Here is a 25,903-nt window from a genome sequence, read left to right as displayed (position 1 = left end):
TTTGTTTTTTTTAAATGAACACATTTCACAGTTTTAAAGCTGTATTTATTATTTCATTTAAATAATATTATTTGTATATATGAAACAACCACTGCTGTGAAGGGTGATTCAATTATGTATTGTTGGCTATAGTTTATTACCTATGGCCTACTTGTAAATTATTGTACAATTCTGTCTTATTAAATAAAAACCATAAAATAAAAATAATTATGGGTACAACAATTTTGCACTCCAGATAACACTGGTGTCATGACCATATAAAACAAACGACAGTAGCTACAATTACCAAATCATATATTTATTTATTTATTTATTTAATTTTTTTTAATCTTGAGTCTCCCATTGTTAATCAAACACAAAATAATAAGGCATCTTCCACATAAACAACTGCAAGCAGCATAAATGGTTTGTATACACGTTGTATTTACTGAGGTTAGGCACAGTCCTTCTGAGGATCACACTACAACTATTATTTGAATAACTTTCCCTAAGTACATGTTTGTTTGTTTTTTGCTTTTTTTATACTGGATTAGAAAAATAGTATAGTACCGCACAGAATGGAATTCTGATGTAAAAGTCTTTCCTTAACATTATTTTAAACATTTTGTTCCATCTCCTAAAATACACCACAGCCTTTTATTGCATGCATCCCTAAGTTAATCCATAATGGTACACTATGTGGGAAGTGCATCCAGCCAGTTACTGCAAGGGCTTAGGCTCCTCGCCAACTCCTCCAGCTAGCTGGTACACTGCCAGGCTCACTTCATATGCCAAGGTGTCAGCATTGCCCTGTACATGTGAAGAAATACAAAAGGATTATTGTGCTACAATTAATTCTGCACTTCCAATATTAGCATACACAGCATTAAAATGATTAATTATACATTAATATATACAGTAGAATAGAACTCCTATGTTGGTTACCCAAAGTATCCCCTACCTGCGTGTCTGCTTCAGCGTACACCCGGACAACATCTTCAGTTCCTGATGGCCGGACGAATGCCCTGGACAGACTGTACTTCTTCACTAGAGCATTGATTGCTTCCTGCAGCCCTGGTGGGCTAACTGCACACCTCTCTGCATCTGCGGTTTCAATAACTCTCCTGTCTGCCACCTAGTGGACATCACAAACAAATCCTGAGCACTTTCCAAAGTAAAATTAACATTATATTTACATTGAGTGCCGATTACTTTGCTAGAGTACAGAATTGCTTTTTAAAAAATGACTGTCAAAACATGGCCAATTTGACAATTTAAATATCACCGGCGGCTGCCACTTTCCCCCTCACCTTTATAGTTTTCTGTAAACAGTTATTAATATATTTGTATTTTTTGTTTGATATTGTATATTAACCCTTTGCGGTCCATTGTCGGACCTGGTCCGACATTGCAATTATTCCTATCCGGTCCTTTGTCGGACCCTGTCAGACATCATCAAAAAAACGCAAAAAACGGGTTTCTAGTCGTTTTTATTCCGGAAAAAGCCGAGAAAACCATTCAATGGCTGAGTGGGAGTGACAGGAGCTGAGACAAGCCGAAAAAAAAAAAAAAAAAAAGGCGTATCTCATGATTAGTCATACCTGCCCCTGGCATCCCATATGGGCGGTCATAAGGAAACAAGCTGTCTGATACTGCATCAGCGCACAGAGACTATCACAGACATTTGCAGAGCTTTTTTGAGATGTTATAGTAATAAAATAATGACTTGGATTGCATTATTGAGGAGTTTGGAGATAAAACGAGTGATCAGGAGATGATTGATCGGTATGTACGACTACTATTATTATTATTATTATTTATTTCTTAGCATATGTGAAAGCGATAGCGAACGAAAGGGTGGGGTGGGGTTGGAGATGCCTAGTGAGTGCTTTGTTGATATGCAGGGCCTTTTAAACCCGTTTGACTGAAAAAAAACAACTTTTAAACAGCGCGTCTAAAATTAACTGCGCGTGTGAAAATTAATTGGACCTGACGTGCACTTAATAAATGGACTGCAAAGGGTTAAGAAAATAAAAAAAACAGTACTAGATTTCCATTACACGAGAGTAGATGTTAAAACTTCATGCTGATTTGAACTCGGCTCTCGCCAAGATAAGCACCAACTAAGACGTAGCTTTACAGTAAACTAATGTGATCCATATGTGTCTCCATCCATTTACGTTTCCTTCCATATGATGATGTAGATATCCTTCTGTCTGGTGTTAATGGCTGAAGTGTAATGCTGGCTCCAGGGATCAGCTTATTTTGCCTCCCTGGCGCATCAGCACACACAACGGCTGCGATGCTGGCTCCGGGGATCAACCAAAGTGCGGCCTCCCCAGCGCATCAGCATGACAACCGTCTGGATTGAGCTAAGTAGGGTACATCTCTGGGGTTTTCAAGTGGGCACCTTCCATCCTCAGTGTTTCGTCGACTAGCCCACGACACCTCAAGAGGGCTCGACGGTGATTCTGGCGTCCCAGCATCACCCCCCTCCGTCCCCCACTCAACTCAGCCCAGCTTACTTACCTGTACATCAGCGTTTCTTTCTTTCTATTGTGCTTGAGATCCCCAGCCAGAATCTTTCCGTCTCAACCACAGCCAGTTGCTGCTCCTCTCTGCTGCTTCAGATAAGTTCTTCACTATGCGACGCAACTCTCGGCCACTGAATCCGACGTCTCTGAGAAACCGGGTTGTAGAGTGTGCCACAAATCCTCGATAACCCACTTCCACTGGGTAAACCCGAACTCTCCATCCTCGCTGTTCCGCTTCAGTGGCTAGTTGAGCATACCGCAGTCTCTTCCTCTCATACGCCTCATCTACAGCATCCTCCCATGGCACTGTTAACTCTACCAGGTGAACAAGGCGTGCTGATCCAGACCACAAGACAATATCTGGTCGAAGGTTAGTGGTGGCAATCTCAGGTGGAAAAATAAGCCGTTGACCAACATCTGCCAGCATTTTCCAGTCTCTAGCAGCTTCCAGTTGTCCTGGGCGAGGATTGGTTTTAACACCTTTTCTTGGTGGTTGCTCTCCTGGGCGGAGGAATGTTGTCATTTGTGTGTAATGTTTTGATGGAACAGGTGACAACTTATTGGTCATGTTACGCTTGTCTTCCAATGCTAAGGCCAAACATCGCAGCACCTGGTCATGGCGCCAAGTAAACCATCCTTGGCTAAGAGCCACCTTACATCCTGTCAAAATGTGCCTTAATGTTGCAGGTGATGAACACAAAGGACATGAGGGATCCTCTCCTACCCAGAGGTTTAGGTTCTGTGGTGATGGGAGAACATCATATGTTGACCTGATGAGGAAACTGATCCTGCTCTGTTCCATTGACCATAGGTCTTGCCAGCCAATCTTGCGTTGTTCCACACTCTCCCATCTCATCCATTCTCCCTGCTTGGCCTGGGAAATGGCCTTTATACACCTCATCCTCTCCTCCTGCTTTTGCACCTCGTTGACTACCAGCTTCCTCCTTTGAGCTGGGGCTGCCTTGTGCCATGTAGGAGGAGCTGAACTGAAACCAAGACCCCCTCTTCCATGCTGAACTTGCCCCATGATATCACCAATTCGAAGGGCAGCCTTTGCATCTTCCACAGCTTTCTTTGCCGCCCACTTTCGTCCAGTTTTCAACACAGGTGCTGCCTCCCTTACGCATTTATCGCGTGACTCTACTAATGTAATTTCCAGTCGGACCTTGGCGCACTTAAACTCCTCGGTTAGAGCAGAGACTGGTAGCTGCAGATACTGTATTTAATAAGAGAACTGTTTTGATAAACACAACAAAAATAAAACCAGTAACTAGTAAGCTGTAAAGAAAAGATTAAGCGCAACATGCAAGAAGACATCCATAGATTCTGATATTCTCAAGCATTTGTGCAAAACAAAGTTTCAACACAATTGTACAAGAGGTTCCTTTACATGTGTAAAAGTGTGAAGTACCAGTGCCACCACGGACATGCACCCCAGCTGATAGAACATGGTGAGTCAATATATCTGCAAGACCTTGAAGTGCTTCGCAGGGCTGTCATTTTTTATACTGACCTTTACTTTGAGTTGTCTATTTGGAAGGTCTGTGTACATTGCATCCCAGTGGTTAACTGCCAGGCCTTTCAGTGCCAAGACTGCCTCAATTACCAACATGTCTGAAATGGCATCACCAACAGTCTGCAAAGACAAGCAAAAAAAAACTAAAAAAAAAACTTGAGACAGACACAGGAGTGATCTAAATATGTAATGCAAAAGCACCTTTTTCATTGTTGTTTAACTTAAACGGCATTAGAACAATTAATCCATGATAAAAGTATTATTTTTTATAAATGATCAAAAATGGATCATCCATGAACACAGTTTTGTATAGATATATACTTTTATTTTATCTTTAATAGTCTTAATGCTGCATCATCTTACAAACTTTGGTCTAGATTCTCAAAGCTACAGTATTTACTCCAAATTGTCATTAATTGCTATTATAAAACAAATAAGAAAACAATTTAACTACTGCACGAACAAGCCGCTGAATCAAATGTCTGGTTGTTTATTACTGTTTTGGGTATGTTTTAATTTTTTTTAATATTTAGACATTTCCCAATAAGAATAAAAAGTACATGAAATACATTCTCATAATCGCAGTCTCACCTGGTTGATCAGATTGATGGTACTCTCCAATATTTTAGCAGCTTTTCTTTTTTCATCAGCAGCATTTTCATTTTGTGCCTGCTGTTTGATCTTCTCTTCTGCTCCTTTACTGAACAGAACCTGTGACAGAGGGTCAGACTAGATCAAAGTCCTCACAATGACATAAATCTACATAGCCGCTTCAGTCCTAGGAACGTGAAGAAGATACGGAAAGATGGAAGACTGTTGCAAAAACCTACATCCAAGTTATATATAAAGAAATAAAAGATCAATATTTCGATCACCAAAACAAATGTACTTTAAAAAGGTACAGGCATCATACTTTCTGTAATTCCCCCATGTTGCTCTATGATGTAGGGCCTCTGTAGTGCACAGAGAATTCATATAATACATCTGAGGGTACCTGTCTTTTTGAAAGAGTGATCTTCAGGATCATTATGACCACAATTTACACTGAAGAGGGGTTGACCTTGCGAGACACAACATGCACAGTTGAGGTTATCACATTATATATCACATGGGTTCCCTTACTTACAGTGCCATGGCCATTAGCCTCAAAGTAAACCCCAATGTCAAACTCCTGAGCCTTGTGGTGTAAGTGTTTGACCCCAGTTTTGGCACAGTGCACTTGGACCTGAAAGGACAAAAGCATGGCTCTGAATCAAAATTCCACAATTGAGTATTTTCACAATTGAGGATGGCGTTAAAATGCAGAACAAATAGGCTGTATGCTATTTTATCCTTGAAACTTATTTTTAAAACACTCAGCAAGGTTCATAACAATATTTTCTCTACCAAAGACCATTACAAGATGCTGCTAGAGCATTCCCCACAAGGGCTTCAGTCTGACGTTGATGATACAAGAAGCCCTTGGGGGAACTCCCTAGAAGTCGTCTTTAGTTGAGAACATACTGCTATAAACCGTGCTGAGCTAAAACTTCTTGAGAAAAAGTTAAGGATGTATTTAAAAAATGTTTAAGGACATTTAAAAAAAAGTTATAAATGAATTTACCTTCATAGTTTCCTCAAGGTATCGTGTGGAGCTTCCATTTGCATAAGCGGTTTGTACCACTGCAATCTGAAGATCCAAACCTGCCTGAACACACATTAAACACAAAAGCAAAACACAAAATACATCACAAAAGAATAAATATATAAATGAACATCCTAACACTTCCACCACATTCTCGTCATACCTTTGGGAGGAGCTCTTTTAGGAAGGTGCCTATCAAGGTTGCTATTTTATCTCCATCAAGCAGGTGGAAGTGCCCGGCATCGTCATTGTAATAGTAGACGATTCTGTCAGCGTCCCCGTCAAAAGAGCAGCAGCGTTCACCTGCCAGCATCTCAATACCTTGATGACAAAATTACAGATGTTTTTAAACCGCAAAAGCAAAGGAACATTTCTGAGAGTATATTTAGCAATAAACCGCTTAGTACCAATAAGGAGCAGTAGGTTAAATGTAATACCTGCTGACGAAAAATGTTAATGGGAATTACTCGAGAATCTGAGTATCTGCAAGGCCCTAGTTAAAATTATTCTATTCCTCTTGGAAAACATGTCTTTTCAAACAAGACTGTATAGATTATTAACTAGGTGTAAACCAACAAAAAAACAAACACAGATTGTTTACCTGCTCTGCTGTATTTTAAGAACTTGTATGCCCTCTTCTGGCAAGAGGTCAAGGTCATACTGTTGAGATTTATATTACTGTATATTATTTTGTATCTATATTATTTGCTCTTGGACTGGGAGGGTCATGTCAGTCTAGGACTTTGTTCCTAATAGGTTCTTATATATTTAATTGAACCTGATAAAAAGTGAACACAGCTGATTTAGTACGTCACTTTCTTTCTAGCTGACTGTACCATTTAAGTGCAGAGTTGACACAGGAGTAATATGTGATTACCACAAAACAATCCAGTTTCCTGAACTGTGTTTGTCTGTTCTTTCACCAGGAAGTCTAATCATTTATTAACTTTTACTGTAGCAAGTTATTTACACACCTTGTGGAGATTTCTGCTGGACTTTGACAAAATCTGCCCCGCAAAGATAGTTGAGCTTCCCGCTGCTCCCGTCATTGTACAGAGACACCAGTAGTTCTTTTTGCAGGAACCCCTCCATCTCCTTGAGTTTAAGAGCTCCAATCCCATTTGCTCCGTCCACCTTCAGGTGCTTGTGGTCATCAGTGCGATTTGGGGCCTTAACAAAGAATAATGGAAACTGAAACCAAGGGCAATGCAGGTGTAAAATAACTGTGTACCATCTCCATCATCATTTCACCTTTATAAAATGGCAATGTGTTTACAGCAAGACCTCCATTCCTTAACTTACAATATTCCCATTGCTCATCTCTTCTCTACCCCTGCCAACCTCTCCAGGCTGTAGGGGCTCCAAGCATGTTGATCCTTCTAGCACGAGCACATTGCACTGTACAGTTCAGTAAGGAGGGTGGTGTGGCAGGGCTGAGGCAAAAGTGTGCTTTGGAGATTGTAAATAAAGTTTGTTGAAATCTGAAAGTTTCTGTTAAATATGGCAAGGTGGAAGTTACGATCCCTTGAAAACATGTGCAGTATGTGGTCAGACGCCAATTGGCTAATTGATTGCAAATTAGGATTTGACTACATGTACAAAAAAGCAGCTGGAAACTAGCTTCTCTGTTCCAATACAGGTTGAGTAGACTGTGGACAGTTGAGGTGATTAGGCACTTTGCCAAGAAGTCTAGTAAATTAAAAGAGTTTAGTTTAGTTCAGTTCAGTTTTGCATGCGTCTAACTGCAAACTGGAACTTAAGTTTAGCTGAATTAGAGAGGTTCCTCTCTGTGTAGGTGGAGTCGTGCGCAGCCAAACTACTGTAGGCCATCTTCTGTTTGTAACTGTGTTTTTGTACAGTGTTTTATTTTTAATGTTTTTTTTTTTATAAAGAAGCAACACCACTGGTGAGAACACGAATCCCAAGATTGAAAACTTGAAATTCCGGGATTTTGTGATTGTGGTTAACAAAAAACAATTGACTGCAGCGGTGATTGTGTGACTCTGCGCTGACTTGCTGAGCAGAGCGGGCCGACTGCTGTCTGTCTGCAGTGAGTGAGTGACGCACACGCACACGCACATGCACACACACACCGGCGTTTTCAGCGTTTTAAGTTACGTAGTGGTTTGAAAGATGAGAACTGATGCATTGAGCTTTCTTCTTTCTTTTTTTTCTTAATTGTTGAATTACAAAAAAATATATTGTTGCATAATATTTACCTGTTTATTATAATTTTTCTAGAGTAGACCTACACATGTAGCCTAGGTAACACTGCTGTTTATTTGTTACTCTCAGAGTTTAAATGTTCAGTGTTTAGTTAGTAATTCAATCCATCAATGTTCAGTGTGATATAATTAAATAAACACGTAAGATAACAGTTTTAGTGTTGTTTTCATTGTTATTATTGTTTTTATTATTACATTTGTTTAGTAGTCCAATCCTTTCAATGTTCAATATACTTAAATAAACACATTTACATAATTAAGAAAACAGTATTATTGTTGTTTTCATTATTATCGTTTTTATTATTATTGTTAAATTAAAAACCAGGCTCCCTTAATCAGGAGATCTAAAAAAAAAAATCAATCCCGAAATCCCGGGATTGAAAACAGTGTCTGGGATTGGATTCCCTACACACCACCCTAAATAAAAACATTGCTGGTTGCTCGGTGGTGGCTTGTGGTATTGCACCAGGGATTTAGTTTTGTTGTAAATAAATAAATACTGTAAAACAGGCAACTTAATTTCGCTAATGGCCTTCAAGGTCCATTTTTGCTGCAATAAATGTTTGCGCTTCTTTTTCTTTTAATGTACGGCACATGTATGAATAATATATTTCACGGCACATTAACTCTGCGGATTTTTAATAAATGCGAAATTACCAAACATTTCTTGCTCATGAAATGTTCTTGTTTTTACAGTAGATGACACAAGAAAGAAAGCAGATTAGAGAGCTCATACATTCTTATTCCCAATCTTATTTGCATACTGGGACACAAAATAGAACAAATTTAATGACAAAGACACCAAACCACCCTTTTGTGTGTGAACTAAAAGTATCAACAGTGCTACAAAAATGTTTGTAACAATTTATTCAAAAGCTTTACCTGCTTTGTCAGCTCGACAAAAGCCTGGGAAACTTTCTGGTAGTATCCTTCCACACTGGCTGTACCGTACAGGCCATTAGTGTTTCGGCAGCAAACCATGAAATGCAGCTGTGGCGTTGTCACAAGGCCGTAATCTGTCAATAAAGCAGCAGTAAGCACATCTGAGTCACCGGGTACTGTGATTACTGTTCGAAACGATAAGGTTCAAGCCAGTGACACCAGTCTACAAAGTTCTTTCCAGTCCAAGATCTTCTTCCAATTAAACTGAATGGACTTGGATGCGAGTACTGCTGGTCTAAGTCAAGGTATCTAATGCAGTTAAGTAGACTTAATGTATGCTTGCTGCAGAACAAAAGATCTTAAAATCAATGCAGACTTTTTATTTTATTTTTCTAAACTGCAGCCATTGTTTTCCCCAGCAACAGAGTAGTGTCAAAACATTCTAGAAATCTGCTATCTGTAGTGGGGATGAGTAAAAAAAACACGACTGACATGTACTGGCTTTTCACATGCAATTAAAATAAGTAACCTCTCAAGCCTCTGTTGGAAGCAGGAAGGGTAACCTGTTTTTCTGCACCCTAGCTCCAGCAAACAGGTGGGCAAACCCATAATGCAGGTATTATTTCATCAAAGCATGTGCTAATTGAAGGTGGGGTTTAAGTTGCAGCAGATCAGGTAAGGCAACATTTGCATTCAAGAAAACCTTCTATAGCTAAGTACTTGTCAGTTTCAGGAGGGTAAGGTCTGGGTAGGCTCTGTAAACGACTGGAATGGATGACACAACACTGACACATTCACATTTTCGTTTTTCCACAGAAACATACCATGGTATTTGCCCCCTAGAGCCATCACACCATCTAAAACTGCCTGGGAAAGTTTCTCACTGCTGGGCCTGCAGACAGACGGAATATGATTTTTAGGGAGCAGAACATTTCACAACATTTCACTGCAGGGTTTTATATAGCATCTGTCCCATTTCCTACTACAATCGTTTTAGACAGAATTTGCTTTATTTAAATACTTACAGACTGCAACGACAGTTGACAACCACAACTACATCTTCTACTAAATAATTATCATCCACAGAGACAAGGCCCCCTGTTTAGGTTTAGTTGGTGAGGTGGGGTTGCTTTTTGTTTTTTTGACGACAGTTGTGGTAGAAATTGTTAACCCCAGCACTAAATAATGAGTGTAATAGTAATCACTACCAAAACATTGTAATTAAAAAAAAATCCCACAATGGAAGTGTATAGTGTGACAAAACCCATTAAAGAGTTACTGAACACCCTGTAATAACAATCACATTTCTACTGTGTTAATCCTCTACCATGTACAGTACATATCACGAAATACATTTTTCAACATAATCTTGCCTTAATTATTCTCTTATCCTGGTTGATAAAACAGAATCAGTATCTCTTTCTAAATTAAAGGTTGAGTGTTATGAAAAGATACTCTTCTAAAATGGAACTTCACTTCACACCTCAGTACATTTTCCAAGAAAAAAAAGGGGGGCAACTTTTTTATATAATAATCAAAACAAAATAAAATCCAATATACTGAAAGAAAAAAAAAAAAAAGTTTCCTGGTGATTTCAGTTAAAGTCTCCAGACCTCTCCCAGTGCTAGACAGAACTGTAAGTGGTTACCTGGTGTCTCTCCCAACCACGACACACGCCTCTTGCTGCATGTTCACAGCTTCTTTTTCAATGACATCTTTTAAGGCAGTCAGCAGTCCTTGTTCTTCTGCATTAGCCAGCTGTGTGGAGTACTCTTCCCAAGAAGGGGCCAGCATCTCCCCCAAAGGGTCCACTAGTTTGACACCATTGTCTTCCTGATTGAAAGAAAAACAAAAAAACAGAAACAATCATAGCTGAGATTAACTAAAGACAATTGTTGGATTTTGAATAGCATAAATACTATGCGACAATTACATTTAGGAAGCCTGCTGCAGCTAACACTGTCAGTTTCAATCAGTACGGCTGAAACAGATGGCACCAATATTGAAATGATTCACATTTTCATTATTTCCTTCTACGAAAACACACAGTACCTCTGCATTTGCCTCCTAAAGTAATTGCAATCAACGCTAGTGGAACTGGGCCAAGCAGTATTCAGTCTAACATAGCAGAGGTTTGAATAGATAACTGAAATGTTGTGGGTTCAATGTTTGAATGGGTTTACTCTCCATTAGTTGTACCCAAATTAAAAGGTAAAGCAGAAATGTCCACTTTCAGTCAGTGGCAGCTTCCAATAACATTCAAGTCAGGGCAATCTTTTTTTAGCAGACTGCACCCTGGTACTGGGTTTCATCCGATATCCTAAGCAATAATGCATTGTTGTGAAAGACCCCACATTACTCAGGGTAAGGACATTTAAAAGGCTGCTACCTTCATTATCAGTAGTTAGTATACTATTCACAAAGAAGTACAGTAGTGAGCTCCAGTTTTAAGTCATCTCCCTCTTGTGGTAGTTATTACCTCTGGGTTGTGAGAGGCAGTGACCATGATCCCGATGGTGGATTTGGTTTTTTTGGATCTTAGCACAGCCAGCAGACCCATCCTGAACATGACATGGTCCAGGTCTTGAGCCTTGGTGCGGAACCCGGCCGTCCCATACTGAAGAACCAGTCCCACTGGTTTAGGGTGAAGAGAAGACCTCTGCACAACCTCCTTGAACTGAGCCATGTCTGTCAAAATAAATACATAAATACAACATTACTGATTTCAATAGAAGCTGTCTGTATTTACCTCCGGAAACATTTACACAAAAATATGGAAAATTACTTTCTTGAGTTGCTGCATACAAAAAAATAAATAAACGTATTGAATCACTTAAAATGTCAGCTCTCTGTGCTATTTATATAGCATTTTCGTGAAAGGATATTAACACAAATCAGAATATTAGTTTTTCATGTTTATTTTTTCGTTTCCGTTCAATTACTATTTCATTATGGATTTTTTTCCCCATTTTTTGCCATTTTCGTTTTAGTTAACTGAAAAAACACTGCCTCTAATGCAACTCAGCTTCTAACTCCTACACACTTTGCTTGCTGCTTTGTCAGCGAGGAGCTTTATGATTCAATTGCCCCTAGTCTGCTGCACAAATCACTGTAACGCCCAATTACAACATACTGTACCATACAAACGTCGTATAACGTCAAGCAGAAAGTAAGTTGGTGGAATTTGAACATTGCTTCCGCCTCTACCTACAGTAACACCACAGTTACAGTAGCGCGAAAAAAGAATACTCTGACAAAAACTAAACTACTAGAAAATCTGCAGGGCTGTAGTGAAATATATTAAACTCCACTGTCATTTTACTTTTTCTTTTACAGTATTTTTAGCCGTTATTGTCCAGAGATGAAAACGAAGAAACAACTTGAAGTTGATAGATCTTACTGACCCAGCATACGGCGAAAGAAAGCTTTATCAACACCACAGAACCCGATTCATTCATCATAACGCTAACATTTGTATTTATTGTCTTAGTTTAAAAAAAAAAAGATAGCACCACGTATACAAATTCTTCTTGATAGCAAACAAACATAAATGAAAACTTCAGGTACTGTGCGAAATATTACGTGTAACCGACTATTACAATAATATGAAAGTACAATTGTTTCATTCAACCTACCCGAACAACTTCAGCGTCTAGTGTATGGAATTCAGAGATACACCGACGCTGCCCAGAGCTGGAGACGTGGCTTCAATTCCGGGTAGCAGGCTCCGCCTACACACACTCAAATGACATGCTCAATTTCAGGGAAGTGTGTACAGTCAGAGAAATATGCTCTTTGGTACAGGTGAGTCTAATGACTGACGCAACGTTGTGTGTTTAGTTACAATAAGCTAAATAAATAGATTAAACAAAAGCGATATCGTTCATAAGCAATCATCACTCTGTTGTGTTTTTACCAGCTTTTCCATTAAGCTTCGTTGTCCACCACACTGTTTGCGAGACAATTTGCCTGAGATGGAAAATCCATTGTTTTCCTTTTTTTTAAAGCAGAAAATGTTTGATGTGTCACCTCTGAATACAATTTCATTGAGATTGACCACCTGAGACCGCGATTAATACCACTCTTATGCTTGTTAAATAATAATAATAATAATAATAATAATAATAATAATAACTAGAGTTGCAAGCAACTTTACGGCTTCCTAGCAGTTAAAATTTAAGCGGATTGGTTGTTACAGATGAAACGTTATCATCACAAATCATTTTGGACACAGCTGACTGTCAATTTTGGCAAAAATATAGGAATCACTGGTTAGATGATCAATGATGAAATGTCACTGGCCCACAGCAGCCATGTTTTGTACTGTAGCAACACATCACATCTACAATAAGAGACATCTAACTACTATAAATACAGCACTTAACTATCAGTCTGTGTATTCTTCAATTATTCAGACCAGAACTTCTTAACCATACTATATAACCCTATTTATGCATTACACATTCCACTATTTGCATTACCTATAGTGCTCATATAAACACACCAGTTTTTGTAAAACAATGAAAGTCACATCTCATAAATTACAAACATACAAAACACTCCACAACAAATCAAAACCAATTCATATCAACACACATCCTACATTAAATAATAAAACATAAGCACTTTATATAAATAGTGAGTATTTCAAAACTATTATGTGTAAAAATCATACATGAACAACACACTGAGCTAAAGTTTACCAGGGGCAGTATTTAATACAGGGTTAAAGCAGGTTTAAGAAAGAGCTGAAGTTAATATTCCAATATAAAAGTAGTATTACTAAACTGCTTTTATGTAACGTTTAGCAGGGGCAGTATATAATACCAAATTAGTTGTGGGTTTTAAGAAATTACTACAATTAAATGCTTTAGCTAAAAAGTATTCACAAGTCAGTTACCATGCATATAAAACAAAGAGGAGGGAGAGAGAAATGCGAGATTTGAGAGACAGTCTTACTAAACTCTGTAGGTATTGCGTGATCACTTCCAGAATTTGTTTCCGAAGCATGTCTGGGTTTGCTCTGAGTAGCAAATTCCCTTGAACAAGCGTAACATACAGAGATGTTTTATTCCAATTTTTGTTTCAATCGGATAAGCGGTTTCAGAGAAGAAGATGTTTGAATTTTGATGATTTTATATTTTTATGGTAATTTTATGTCATTAATCAATGTGGTTGCCAAACCACAGAACCAATCAGCTTCATATCAACACCAGTTAATCATGGACTATCCCTCAACATGTATAGCAATTTTCAGAACTCTGCAGTAAGTGGTTCCCGATAAATAGGCATTTTAACAAATTCCGCAAAATCCAATATGGCTGCCGAACCATGTGACTTGCACAAATTTGCTGAATATCACCGACTATCCCCCATAGGCATCTACCAGTGTACCGGATTTCGTGAGTTTTGGAGCATGTTTTGGCAGAAAATAAATAAATAAATAATAAAAAAGGGAGACAAAACCGAACCAGGTAACTACAGACCAATAAGCCTGACTTCTATTATATGTAAACTTATGGAAACTATAAGATCCAAAATGGAAAATTATCTATATGGTAACAATATCTTGAGAGACAGTCAGCATGGTTTTAGGAAAGGGAGATCATGTCTAACTAACCTGCTTGATTTTTTTGAGGATGCAACATTGAAAATGGATAATTGCAAAGCATACGACATGGTTTATTTAGATTTCCAGAAAGCTTTTGACAAAGTCCTGCATAAAAGATTAATTCTAAAACTGAACGCAGTAGGGATTCAAGGAAATGCATGCACATGGATTAGGGAGTGGTTAACATCTAGAAAACAGAAAGTACTGATTAGAGGAGAAACCTCAAAATGGAGCAAGGTAACCAGTGGTGTACCACAGGGATCAGTATTAGGTCCTCTGCTATTCCTAATCTACATTAATGATTTAGATTCTGGTATAGTAAGCAAACTCGTTAAATTTGCAGACGACACAAAAATAGGAGGAGTGGCAAACACTGTTGCAGCAGCAAAGGTCATTCAAAATGATCTAGACAGCATTCAGAACTGGGCACACACATGGCAAATGAAATTTAATAGAGAAAAGTGTAAAGTATTGCATGCAGGCAATAAAAATGTGCATTATAAATATCATATGGGAGATACTGAAATTGAAGAAGGGAACTATGAAAAAGACCTAGGAGTTTATGTTGACTCAGAAATATCTTCATCTAGACAATGTGGGGAAGCTATAAAAAAGGCTAACAAGATGCTCGGATATATTGTGAGAAGTGTTGAATTTAAATCAAGGGAAGTAATGTTAAAACTTTACAATGCATTAGTAAGACCTCACCTAGAATACTGTATTCAGTTCTGATCACCTCGTTACAAAAAGGATATTGCTGCTCTAGAAAGAGTGCAAAGAAGAGCAACCAGAATTATCCTGGGTTTAAAAGGCATGTCATATGCAGACAGGCTAAAAGAATTGAATCTATTCAGTCTTGAACAAAGAAGACTACGCGACGATCTGATTCAAACATTCAAAATCCTAAAAGGTATAGACAATGTCGACCCAGGGGACTTCTTTGACCTGAAAAAAGAAACAAGGACCAGGGGTCACAAATGGAGATTAGATAAAGGGGCATTCAGAACAGAAAATAGGAGGCACTTTTTTACACAGAGAATTGTGAGGGTCTGGAACCAACTCCCCAGTAATGCTGTTGAAGCTGACATCCTGGGATCCTTCAAGAAGCTGCTTGATGAGATTCTGGGATCAATAAACTACTAACAACCAAACGAGCAAGATGGGCTAAATGGCCTCCTCTCGTTTGTAAACTTTCTTATGTTCTTATGTTCTTCTAATAATAATAATAATAATAATAATAATAATAATAATAATAATAATAATAATCCTAACAAAAACAATAGGCTTCCCCAGCCTACGGCTTGGAAGCCTAATTATTATTACTATTATTATTATTATTTATTTTTAATAATTGTTATAGTTTTTTGGGGAAAAGATCAACAACTATGGTTACACCTGACAAAAAATATATATTATGTGCTTTATTATGTGGTTAAATATTGGTAAAATAGATAACTAACTAAATAAATAAAAAGTCAATTGAGCAGTTTCTTAACCAATCCTTGTTTTCAGTATGCAATACCTCTGGCCTATTAATCATCAACACACATTATAATTTTAAAATAGCTTTTACATATATAATACATTTTAACCCCTTGCTTCTGCAGATAATTGTAGGTGCAAGACAATTTGGTTCTCAGACTTGTTGGACCACAGCTAAAACTAACTATTGGGTATATTATTATTTAGTAAATGCTTTTACCCAAAGCAGCTTACAGAGACTAGGGGGTGAACTATGCACAGAGGACAGAACACAAGGAGGTTAAGTGACTTGCTCAGGGTCACACACAGTGAGTCAGTGGCTGGGATTAAACCTGGAACCTCCTGGTAACAAACCCTTTTCTTAATCACTGGACTACCAAGCCTCCCTCAGTTTGTATATAAACAAACTGGACTACCAAGAGGTCAAACTGCACCACCAACTAGGTTTGCTTTGTATTGAGGTAGGGTTAAAAATAAAACAAAATGTTGTACACCAACACCAAGGAATTATCTTTAAAACCTGAGGTGTCAAATTGTACAGGGCACTGGCTTTAACTACCCATATTGCATAAATACTAAATCTGTTGTCTGTTCTATGTAGTCTAGGTTATAAAAAGCAAGTTTACTTCCTCAATAAGTACAATAGAAGCACACAAAATGAAAGGGCAAAGAACCAATATTCTGTAGATTTCATTTTAAAATCATAAATGAAATTTATAATTAAAGTTCGGGAGGAGGGTCAGACACCAATGTCCGCGTCACCAAATTGAATCATTCAATTTACACATTAGCTAATTAAGATTGTTAGCACTATAAATACACTCTTCACTTACCTCTCAGTTGCGTTTCGATTTCATCGTAAATGCACGCATCATGGACAGTATTCTGGATTATTCCGTTTCGGCGGATAATGATCTGTTTGCCGTTTTTCCCGGAGCCGAGATCCATGCAACCAGTTCAAACAGCCCTTCCCGGGCCAGCTCCACGTCAACTTCGGTCGGCGGTATTACCACTCCAAACTTCTCTGCCCAGATGTCTGCTTCTCCTGTCTGCCGTGGCTCCTGCCTGGCCACTCGTTCTTCCGTAACTCCTGACATCAGAGACTGAACGATCTCCCGGTTCCAGCTTTATCTTCGTAGCAACAACATCCCATTCAAACCTACAGCATGTAAGGATAATTTGTTTACTTTATTTCATCCTTCCCGTCGCAGGCGCTATGACGTCACGACAAAACAAGCCCAACCCATGTTTATACAAATTCCAACCCGCGACTCTCAAGAAACAAGCCAAATTTCCGCTTATTATAAGCGGACTTGAAACACCTCGCCCTGCAACGACTGCATCTCCACGAAGCGCATCTACATCCAGAAAACTCCGAAGTCGGGACCACAGCACCTGTCAATCAAAGGCTCATTCAGCAGTTCCTGAGCATGCTGGCTCCAACTATAACCTTTCAGGTTACCTCCCCTCACTGCAGGCGTCCAGCAGGCCCCTGCAGTGACCTCTCTGGCCACTATGGGTGTCCAGCAGGCCCCCATAGCGGTCGCTTCTCTGTGAGATGCTTTTCTTCTTTCAGTTTATCGGCAGTTTATTCAAACCCTTTCAAAACAGTTCCCATTTCTTTGAATACCAGTCAGGGCCGCAATACTGCATACTCAGGAGGCCGCCAGATTTGTAATAACTTCAATGAAGGAACCTGTGCTATTCCGCCTGTAACTTACTTCATTTCCGCTCACCATAACTCCACCACACCCAGCATCAATAGTTTAATCCCTCATGAAGATTTCTCCCTGCAATATGCAAATCGACCACGCCATATTCTTAATCAAAATTGCTGGGAAACCGCATGGCTGGCTAAGCCAGTATATCAAACTTACTTAAAATCATGCCCATTGAGACTGTCCTCAGGGGATTGTATTGTTTCTCCTATTTTCTGTTCTGAATGCCCCTTTATCTAATTTTCATTTGTGACCCCTGGTCCTGGTTTCTTTTCAAAAAAGTCCACTGGGTCGACATTGTCAGTAGCTTTTAGGATTTTGAATGCTTGAATCAGATCACCACGTAGTCTTCTTTGTTCAAGACTGAATAGCTTAATTTCTTTGTCTGTCTGCATACAACATGCCTTTTAAATCGGGGATAATTCTGGTCGCTGTTCTTTGCACTCTTTCTTACAATATATCCGAGCATCTTGTTGGCCTTTTTTATAGCTTCACCACATTGTCTAGATGAAGACATTTCTGAGTCAACTTAAACTCCTAGGTCTTTTTCAGATTCCTTCAGTTTCAGTGTCTTCCATATGATATTTATAAGGCACATTTTTATTGCCTGCGTGCAGTACTTTTACACTTCTCTATTAAATAGGAATAGCAGAGGACCTAATACTGATCCCTGTGGTACACCACTGGTTGCCTCGCTCCATTTTGAGGTTTAAATATAATAAATATTATTATTATTATTATTATTTATTTCTTAGCAGACGCCCTTATCCACTTACGACTTTCCCATGTTAGCCCATATGACCCATTTCTCTCTTATCCATCTCCGTCTTTCTCAGGGAGCATCACCCTCAGGCCTGCTGTTTATTAACGAAAACTGAACAATCGTCACCCGACATTGGTTCTTCTTTCACCTTGCATGCAGATGATCATTTGTTAAAGGTTGGCTAAACCTTCAAGTGGGCTATATTCACTACTAATCGTGGCATTGAGACCGGCTTGTTCTTTTTGGGGGGCTCACTGCCAGCCTCGTCCAGTGATTAAAGGAGATTGGAGTGTTCTATAAAAAGTCTTGGTGCCTTTCCTTTCTAAATGTTGACAGCTAACTGCAAAATACCACAGCCATGTCAACCAGGGAGTCTGTTTTAACACACTGATGCCTAAATTAAACTTCCCATTAACAGAGCCCTTGCATCTTTATTTACTAACCATCTTTAAGCTAGCTTACTGACATCATTTCCTTCACTTTGATTACTGTCTGTCTCTGGTTATAAATAGATAGGTGGATGGAGATATTCCCTCTCCAAAATCTATATTGTAATGATTAATTTACAAACAGCTTCTGCTGGTGGGCAGAGGAAAGCTAAACTGCTTTATCAAAATGTGGAAACCAGTAATCATATACTTAAATCAAATGTATTTTATTAAGGCTATAGAACACATACAATGATTATGTTCACACATTATTTATTTTTGTCTTCCTGGACTTTGAGAAATCATATGATATTAGCTGAGGTTAGTTTGGAGGTTTACATTTGCCACTGTTATACTGTTTAGAATGTATTTCTTACATTCAGAGAAGTTCTAAGCTATGTTGTTGTTTTTAAAAAACATGTTGTGTATAATAGTAATCTACAAATTGACTTTAAAAACTAGGAATTACAGTTTTGTTTCAAATTCATCTTTATTCATCTTTATAAATTCTTCTCTACTGTAGCTAAAAAGCATAACAGAAGCTGGTCAAACCAGTGTAAAAGGCTACGAATCTCTGCATTGGTCAGACTGGTGAAAAATAACTTTCATTTCTAGCTATACTTATTTTAAAGGAAGACTATTAATAACAATTATTTGCATTCATGATTCTGTTGTTAGACTGCGGTAGTGTTTTATGGCGCTATTTTTCTATGACTCATGTGCAAATCTTTATATACAGCATGAATCATTGCAATAAAAATGCCTTTGGTTGTGATAGCGAAACTGTAATGCAATCCTTACTGAAGTGAGCATCTTTAGGCAGTCGCCAGACCTTCATACTCATCAAGCATTATACTGACAACCTTATTTAAATCGATAGAGTATGCTGACTTATTGTGCTGCATTTTCTGTATCTGTATCTAACTGAATCAATGATCTCCAAATCTATTCTTCCCTTTAAGTATAGAGGTGTTAAAAATAACATATGAAACACCTGTAATATGTTGTTAACCCTGTTGTCTAAATGTTTTATTAATGTATTTGTTGTGCAAATGACATAACTGCAGCCTGTATTCAGTGATATATAAATGATGCATCTTATAAGTTACAAGTCTGTAGATCAGACACCCCTAACTCCCATGAAAAAAATAAAATACACACTGCTGTGCAAGTGTCTAAGACATGTTACATTTTCTACTCTGATGCATTATGAGCATCAACAATTTACTCAAAGCCTCCACTAGTGTTCTCTACTATTATAACAACCTTGACTTGCATAAAGAAGGAAAAACATTGAGTGAAATAGCTCGCATCACTCGATTTTCAAAGTGTGGTATCTGAAGCATAATTAACAAGTACAGAGAAACATCATCTGTAATTGACAAACCCAGGACTGGAAGACCCAAAAAGCTGTCTAACAAGGATGAGCAATATGTGAAGATAATATCCTTAAGGAATAGAAAGAAGACAAGTGTTGAATTGACTACAGAACTGACAGAAGGCACAGATGTCGTTATCCATCCATCAACAGTCCAAAGCACCTTTGACCATTGATCCATAGTCCAATTTCTGTGTTCTTGTGCATATTTTAGCCTTTTAGTCTTGATCCCCTTTCTTAACAGAGGTATTCTTACTGCAACACATCCTTTAAGTCCTGATTTCAAGAGTGACCTTCGTACTGTTGATTTGATGGACAACGACACCTGTACCTTCTGCCAGTTCTGTTGTCAATTCAACGAGTGATGCGAGCTATTTCACTCAGTGTTTTTCCTTCTTTATGCAAGTCAAGGTTGTTATAATAGTAGAAAACACTAGTGGAGACTTTGAGTAAATTCTTGATGCTCATAATGCATCAGAGTAAAAAAATGCAACATGTCTAAGACTTTTGCACAGCACTATGTATACAGTATATATAGGTGATTTCTCTCCAGAGCAGTTTAAACACTTTGCAACCCCCCCCCCCCCCCCCCCCATACACTGCTTGATCACTTTTTTAGGACCTGTACCTAATATCAGGTTGGGTCATTTGCCCAGATTAAAGTGTTGACACAACATGGCAAGTGAACCTGGAGACATATGATCCCTCTATTCCTATCAAATCCGAGACATTGTCGGAGTAGGAAGAACTATCAGACTGAACAAGCCTGGTAGCACAATTCAAAGTTAGTAAGCATCCCTCATTGTCATTGTAAACAATACCAGACAAATAAATATGGATTCAAATGTGCAGTTTTGAAACAAACAAACACATGTTATAGCAAACATGCATGACACGTGGTACCATGCTGTGTTTAAGAAAGTGATCAGTTTGCTTGCCTTCCTTTCAGGAAGTCTGTTACTGATTCACTTCCCAAGGTCATGTCGCTTCTGGATGAAAAGCATGACTTACTGACTGCAAATCTTGTGTCAGTTTTGGAAGCAGCTGATTGTTTAATAACTAGAAATAAGTCATGAAAGGGTTGGGCTTGAAAGTAATGGTTAAAAACAATGTGTCCAATTTAAGTTCAGCCTTGTGTTTTTTTTAAATGTTTTTTTTGCTGGGACATTTATTGTAGTCTTAACAGAATGCAGAACAGTTCCTTATATTCTGTCATTGACAAGCAGATTTTGCTCATCGCCTATTTGTAGTTTGAATTGTAGTTTGAAAATAATAATAATAATAATAATAATAATAATAATAATAATAATAATAATAAAAACGTCGACGGTAAGCGTAACTGGTTACAAATGTTTTGACCTACAGCATTTAAGCTGATATGTCTTTAAAGGAGATAAGCATTTTCAATACGGCTGTACTACTCTCTGCTGTGTCTGTATGTATCTTTGGACTAAACTCCCCTTTAAGAGTGCGGCACGGACTGCTGGGGAGGTGGGATGTTACCGGTTTGTTAATGACGTGTCACCTGACTGTCGGAATACAGACGGGGAGGAGAGAAATAAAATAAATAAATAAAGGAATACAAATTCATTCAAACATCACCATCTTTCAACCCCTTGGCATCCAGCATCACTTAATGTAGACAGGAGAAGAGAGGAGAGAGACATAAATGCATCCCGATGGAGAGACAGGAATGAAATGAGCGGTGCTTTACATTATAAAATACAGGACCGTGGACTGAAGAATAACCCTCGATTCAGTGAGAAGGACATCGACAGCCCTAGTGTCATCCTGATCTAGAACGGTCACTGCATCACCGGGCTCACCGTTCTCTTATTGTTTCTGCATGCATCTCATGGAAAGGGTTTCTTTATTTTTGACAGCAGCGGATTGCAATTTCAAAGGACAATTTAGTAACGGGATATTTTTTTTTCAAAGGAAGCCAATCCTTAGGTTACAGGTACCGAATTAGTGGTATTTGAAGAAAACAGAAGTGCTGTCATACGTTTATCAATTTGATCTTATTTCTTAAGTCAAAGGGGAAAACGCGTTAATCGTGTTTTATTTCTTTATTAAGACAAATAAAATAAAAACTGTTACCTAGACGACAAAATCCGAGGCAGAAAACATTGAAACTATACATAATAAGAGTACCAGTTAATTCCATGTTGAAATAACAAACAATTTTTATTATATTGTCTGCAAATAATTTATATAACATATCCTAATAGGATATTTAAAAAAAAGAACAACCCTGAAATATATAACCATTTGTTGGTTGAAGAGAAATATATCTATATATATTTCTTTCTGTCAGATTAATTTTTGAGGTTGTATCTTTGGAAAGAAGATGTCGGGCCAGACTCTAACTGATCGCATTGCTGCCGCTCAGTACAGCGTTACCGGCTCAGCTGTGGCACGGGCTGTCTGCAAAGCGACCACTCATGAGGTGATGGGACCCAAGAAAAAACACCTAGAATGTAAGTATGGAATGTTTATTGTGTGCATTTACATACATTCATTGCAATTAAAAGTCGTCAATAAATAAATACATATACTGTTACATTATAATATATATATATATATATATATATATATATATATATATATATATATATATATATATATATATATATATATAATGAAATTCTGTGTGTGTCGAGGATGACATTCTCTGTGTGTGTCGGGGCTCTGGCGGAAATGCATTACGTGTGATTTTTTTTCCTTCCCCTGTGTGGCTCTATTATTGTACAAGCAATTTTGCCAAACAATTTATCCATATCAAATATTTAAATATGTTCCACTATTTGGTTCCAAAAACGTTTTATAGTTTGTGTCCCCGAGCACCCTATATGTAAAGCTTTTCAGTCTCGCCTCCAAACCACCCTCAGTTTCAAGGCCGTTTACTAGCTCAGGGCTGGTGATGCTACACTAACATGTCTTCTGCTCATGCCAGGTTTGAACAGTTAATTCAAATGGCAAGATACGCAACATGGCATTCAGTCTGGTGTACCTTGGGCTTTTTTCAGCGTTGCCCGTTGATCTGCCAGCGAAAGCAGTTCTTTGGCAGGTGTGATGATCTCATCAGATTTTCCCTTTCCCTCGAGATGGAATCCACTCTGCCTCGTTATAAAGAACGCTTAGGGCACCAATCAAAAAAGCACCGGAGGCATTATGAAAACGCTTTGTGACCGTTTCCCAGCATTCTTTAAATTACATGTCATTCTGGCAGGAGTGGCATTTTCAAATACTGGATTACTGGATGTCTTTGAAAACTGGCCAACACAGTACTTTTATTTTTCTTAAAAACGTATTTCCAAGCTTCAAAGAAACATTATCTACAGAGTATAGGGAGCACATTGAAAATCATTACAATATTAAACACAGTTGTTGCAGGAGGTGTGCCACACCCATCAATGGCTGCACTGATGTTCAGCAGACTTATGCTTGATAACAAGTGCACAAATTAGGGAACAATAGAAAAACAATACCCTTTCCAACCAGGGTTTCAAAATATCCATGTCAGATACACAGCAAAAAGCCTACATATTCATGGCAGGCCTACTGGTACTGTGTATGATGTTCTGCAATTATAACACGGTTCTATTCAATTAATCTGAACAACTAAGCATTGAAATACCACAGTTGACTAATGCATTAAAATACAAACTTTCCTTAATTTCATTTCCATGTTGTTACTGAGAGAAATGAACTACCACCATGCACTGTTGCATGTTTGATTTTCATAGCATTCTAGGTTTATATTATCTCACAATAAATTGTTCCATAGTTGTAAAGCAGGTGGCATGATATAAACCTAGAAATAATCTCCTATTTGTTAAATAACAAACTTTTAAAAACATAAAAAGTTTGGTATAAGACATCAATTTATCTCACTAATACTGTATGAATAACCCATGTTACTATCTTCGTATTTAACTATATTTATATTAACAATATTGTTATGAATTATAATGTGTTCAAGTCAAGGGTTAACTAATACAAATTGAACCGGATGCAATATCTAAATATTTATTTTATTTTATTTATTTATTCTTAATGCATTTTATTTATATAAATATAATTTATTCTTAATGCATCATATATATATATATTGCAATTATGGATATTTATTGTAATGTTTTTGAAGATTTTCATAACCTTACCTTTATTCATTAATACAAATATTGGCAGCAATTACATTTGTTTGGATCAATTCAATATACCCAGTATTTAAATAGTATAGGCCACGGTAACCATAGACAAATATATTCAGTTGGCTCTCCTATATTGCATTTCCTAGGAGAAAGCTCAGCTTCAGTACCAGTTTTTGAATGCTACTGTATGTTTGCTTTTTTGTCAGGGCTGGCCTTCACAATGAAGTCCTTCCCTTTATTCACCAGTTCACTCAAGATGTTATATATAGGCCTACAGTACCTCTGCAATGTGCATTGGGTTTGAGATCAGGTTTCCACCCTTCCTTATTTCATTTCAGCAGCATGGCCGGCTCCATCATTTGAACTGAAAGTCTTTTCAAGGGTAATTGCATTGCCTTGCCTTACCCCCTGCTTTTGATAAAGGGTGCTTAGGCAAGTGATTTATGACAGCAGCTTCTGTCATTGATTGATGTTTTAGTGCTATTAGAAGAATATTGTTTAAGAGCATTTTTATATTTTCATCAAAATCCCCTTACTTCTTGAAATAATGTGCAGTAGTAGGCATTAGGTACCAGTACTAAAATAATACTGCCCGTTATTGTAGTAAACTGTACAAAAATAAAAAAGCAACATTTTCTCTCTTCCCTAGAACATGCAGCTTATCTTCTAGGTTCAGTACTCCTCTTTTCAATAATGCATGAATTAGTTGAAGCACAACAGGTATTATTTACAGGGTCAAATGGCAAATTATGACTAGAATAGGTTTGCATACATTACATGTGCACTGTACTGCACCACTTCAGCAAGGCAGAGTAGTCTACAGTACATTATTGTTTATGGATATACAGTAAGTGTATTTAATTAGACCACCAAATTCCATTTAATGCGGAAGGTTCTAAAATGTCAAAACTTAAAATAATAAAGTTAGAAATGTAATGTATGGGCTAGTATTAGTACACTTTCCTTAATAATTTTAGCCATTTGCTTTGACTTGCAGGGGTGCCGGAATTTGTTGTTGTTTAGAAACAATGAAGGGGCCGTTTTGCTTCTCCATCTGTTATTTGTAATGGCTTAAATGTTATGAATACATTTCAAGAGCAGAATACTCTTATTTTGTAGCTTTTGGGTTTGTGACTGAAAGCAAATTAGCTACTGTAGTGAATGTCATGTGCTTTTCCTTGAGGTCAAGATCTGTAACGTGCTAGCTAATCGTGATTCCATGCAGTTCTGACTTTTTGAAAGTTAAAGTCAGACAAACATGGTAAACTATGGTATAATAAAGCATGGTAACTGCACAGTATAAACATGCTAAACTGCAAAAAAATGCACAATTTTACCATGGGCATTTTGTATATGGGAAATAGCCAAAAGGCTATCCTGGCATCTCCCCGCCAAACCACCCTCAGGGTGCGAACCTGGAGATCAGCCCTGCTTTTTAGCCACTCTGAATGTGTTCGGTGTCTGGCCAGTAGGGTTCGCTGTTGTGCGATAAGGAGAAGCAATCCCTGCCAGTTTCCCACCCCCCCATCCCGGGAGCGTCAGAGCCAATGTGACGCCCCCTTCGGGGTCCCCAGCAAAGTTCGGCCTCTTTGCACAGCCTGGACGC

General features: G+C 38.0%; 2 protein-coding genes across 12 annotated transcripts in view; one reads left to right on the top strand and one right to left on the bottom strand.

Moving 5' to 3' along the window:
- Positions 1–321: 321 nt before the first annotated feature.
- Positions 322–17,052, bottom strand: pgm3 (phosphoglucomutase 3). 2 transcript variants are annotated; one of them, XM_034004221.3, is made up of 13 exons: positions 16,687–17,052; positions 11,240–11,448; positions 10,409–10,593; positions 9,585–9,652; positions 8,761–8,894; positions 6,628–6,823; positions 5,817–5,974; positions 5,633–5,716; positions 5,156–5,254; positions 4,621–4,740; positions 4,027–4,149; positions 941–1,114; positions 322–789 (listed from the first exon to the last, which is right to left on the bottom strand). In XM_034004221.3, the coding sequence occupies exons 1-13, from the start codon at positions 16,799–16,801 to the stop codon at positions 700–702; spliced, it is 1,755 nt and encodes a 584-aa protein (XP_033860112.3). In that variant the 5' UTR covers positions 16,802–17,052; the 3' UTR covers positions 322–699. The 2 variants fall into 2 exon arrangements, with proteins under 2 accessions (XP_033860112.3, XP_033860113.2); XM_034004222.3 differs by lacking the exon at positions 16,687–17,052 and adding an exon at positions 12,396–12,500.
- Positions 17,053–21,659: 4,607 nt separating this feature from the next.
- Positions 21,660–25,903, top strand: part of snap91a (synaptosome associated protein 91a) — an 80,734-nt gene continuing 76,490 nt past the window's right edge. For 6 of the 10 annotated variants that reach the window (XM_059024602.1, XM_059024601.1, XM_059024598.1 and 3 more), the window contains exon 1: positions 21,663–22,620. In XM_059024602.1, the coding sequence (XP_058880585.1) occupies positions 22,491–22,620 (130 nt within the window). In that variant the 5' untranslated portion in view covers positions 21,663–22,490. Of the gene's footprint in view, positions 22,621–25,903 lie in introns of all 10 variants that reach the window. The other 4 variants (XM_059024593.1, XM_059024594.1, XM_059024596.1 and 1 more) reach the window with 3 other exon arrangements.

This window comes from Acipenser ruthenus, chromosome 5 (assembly GCF_902713425.1).
Source record: "Acipenser ruthenus chromosome 5, fAciRut3.2 maternal haplotype, whole genome shotgun sequence".
NCBI lineage: Eukaryota > Metazoa > Chordata > Actinopteri > Acipenseriformes > Acipenseridae > Acipenser > Acipenser ruthenus.
The sequence above is the reverse complement of the archived record's forward strand: the minus strand, read 5'-3'. Positions and strand labels throughout refer to the sequence as shown.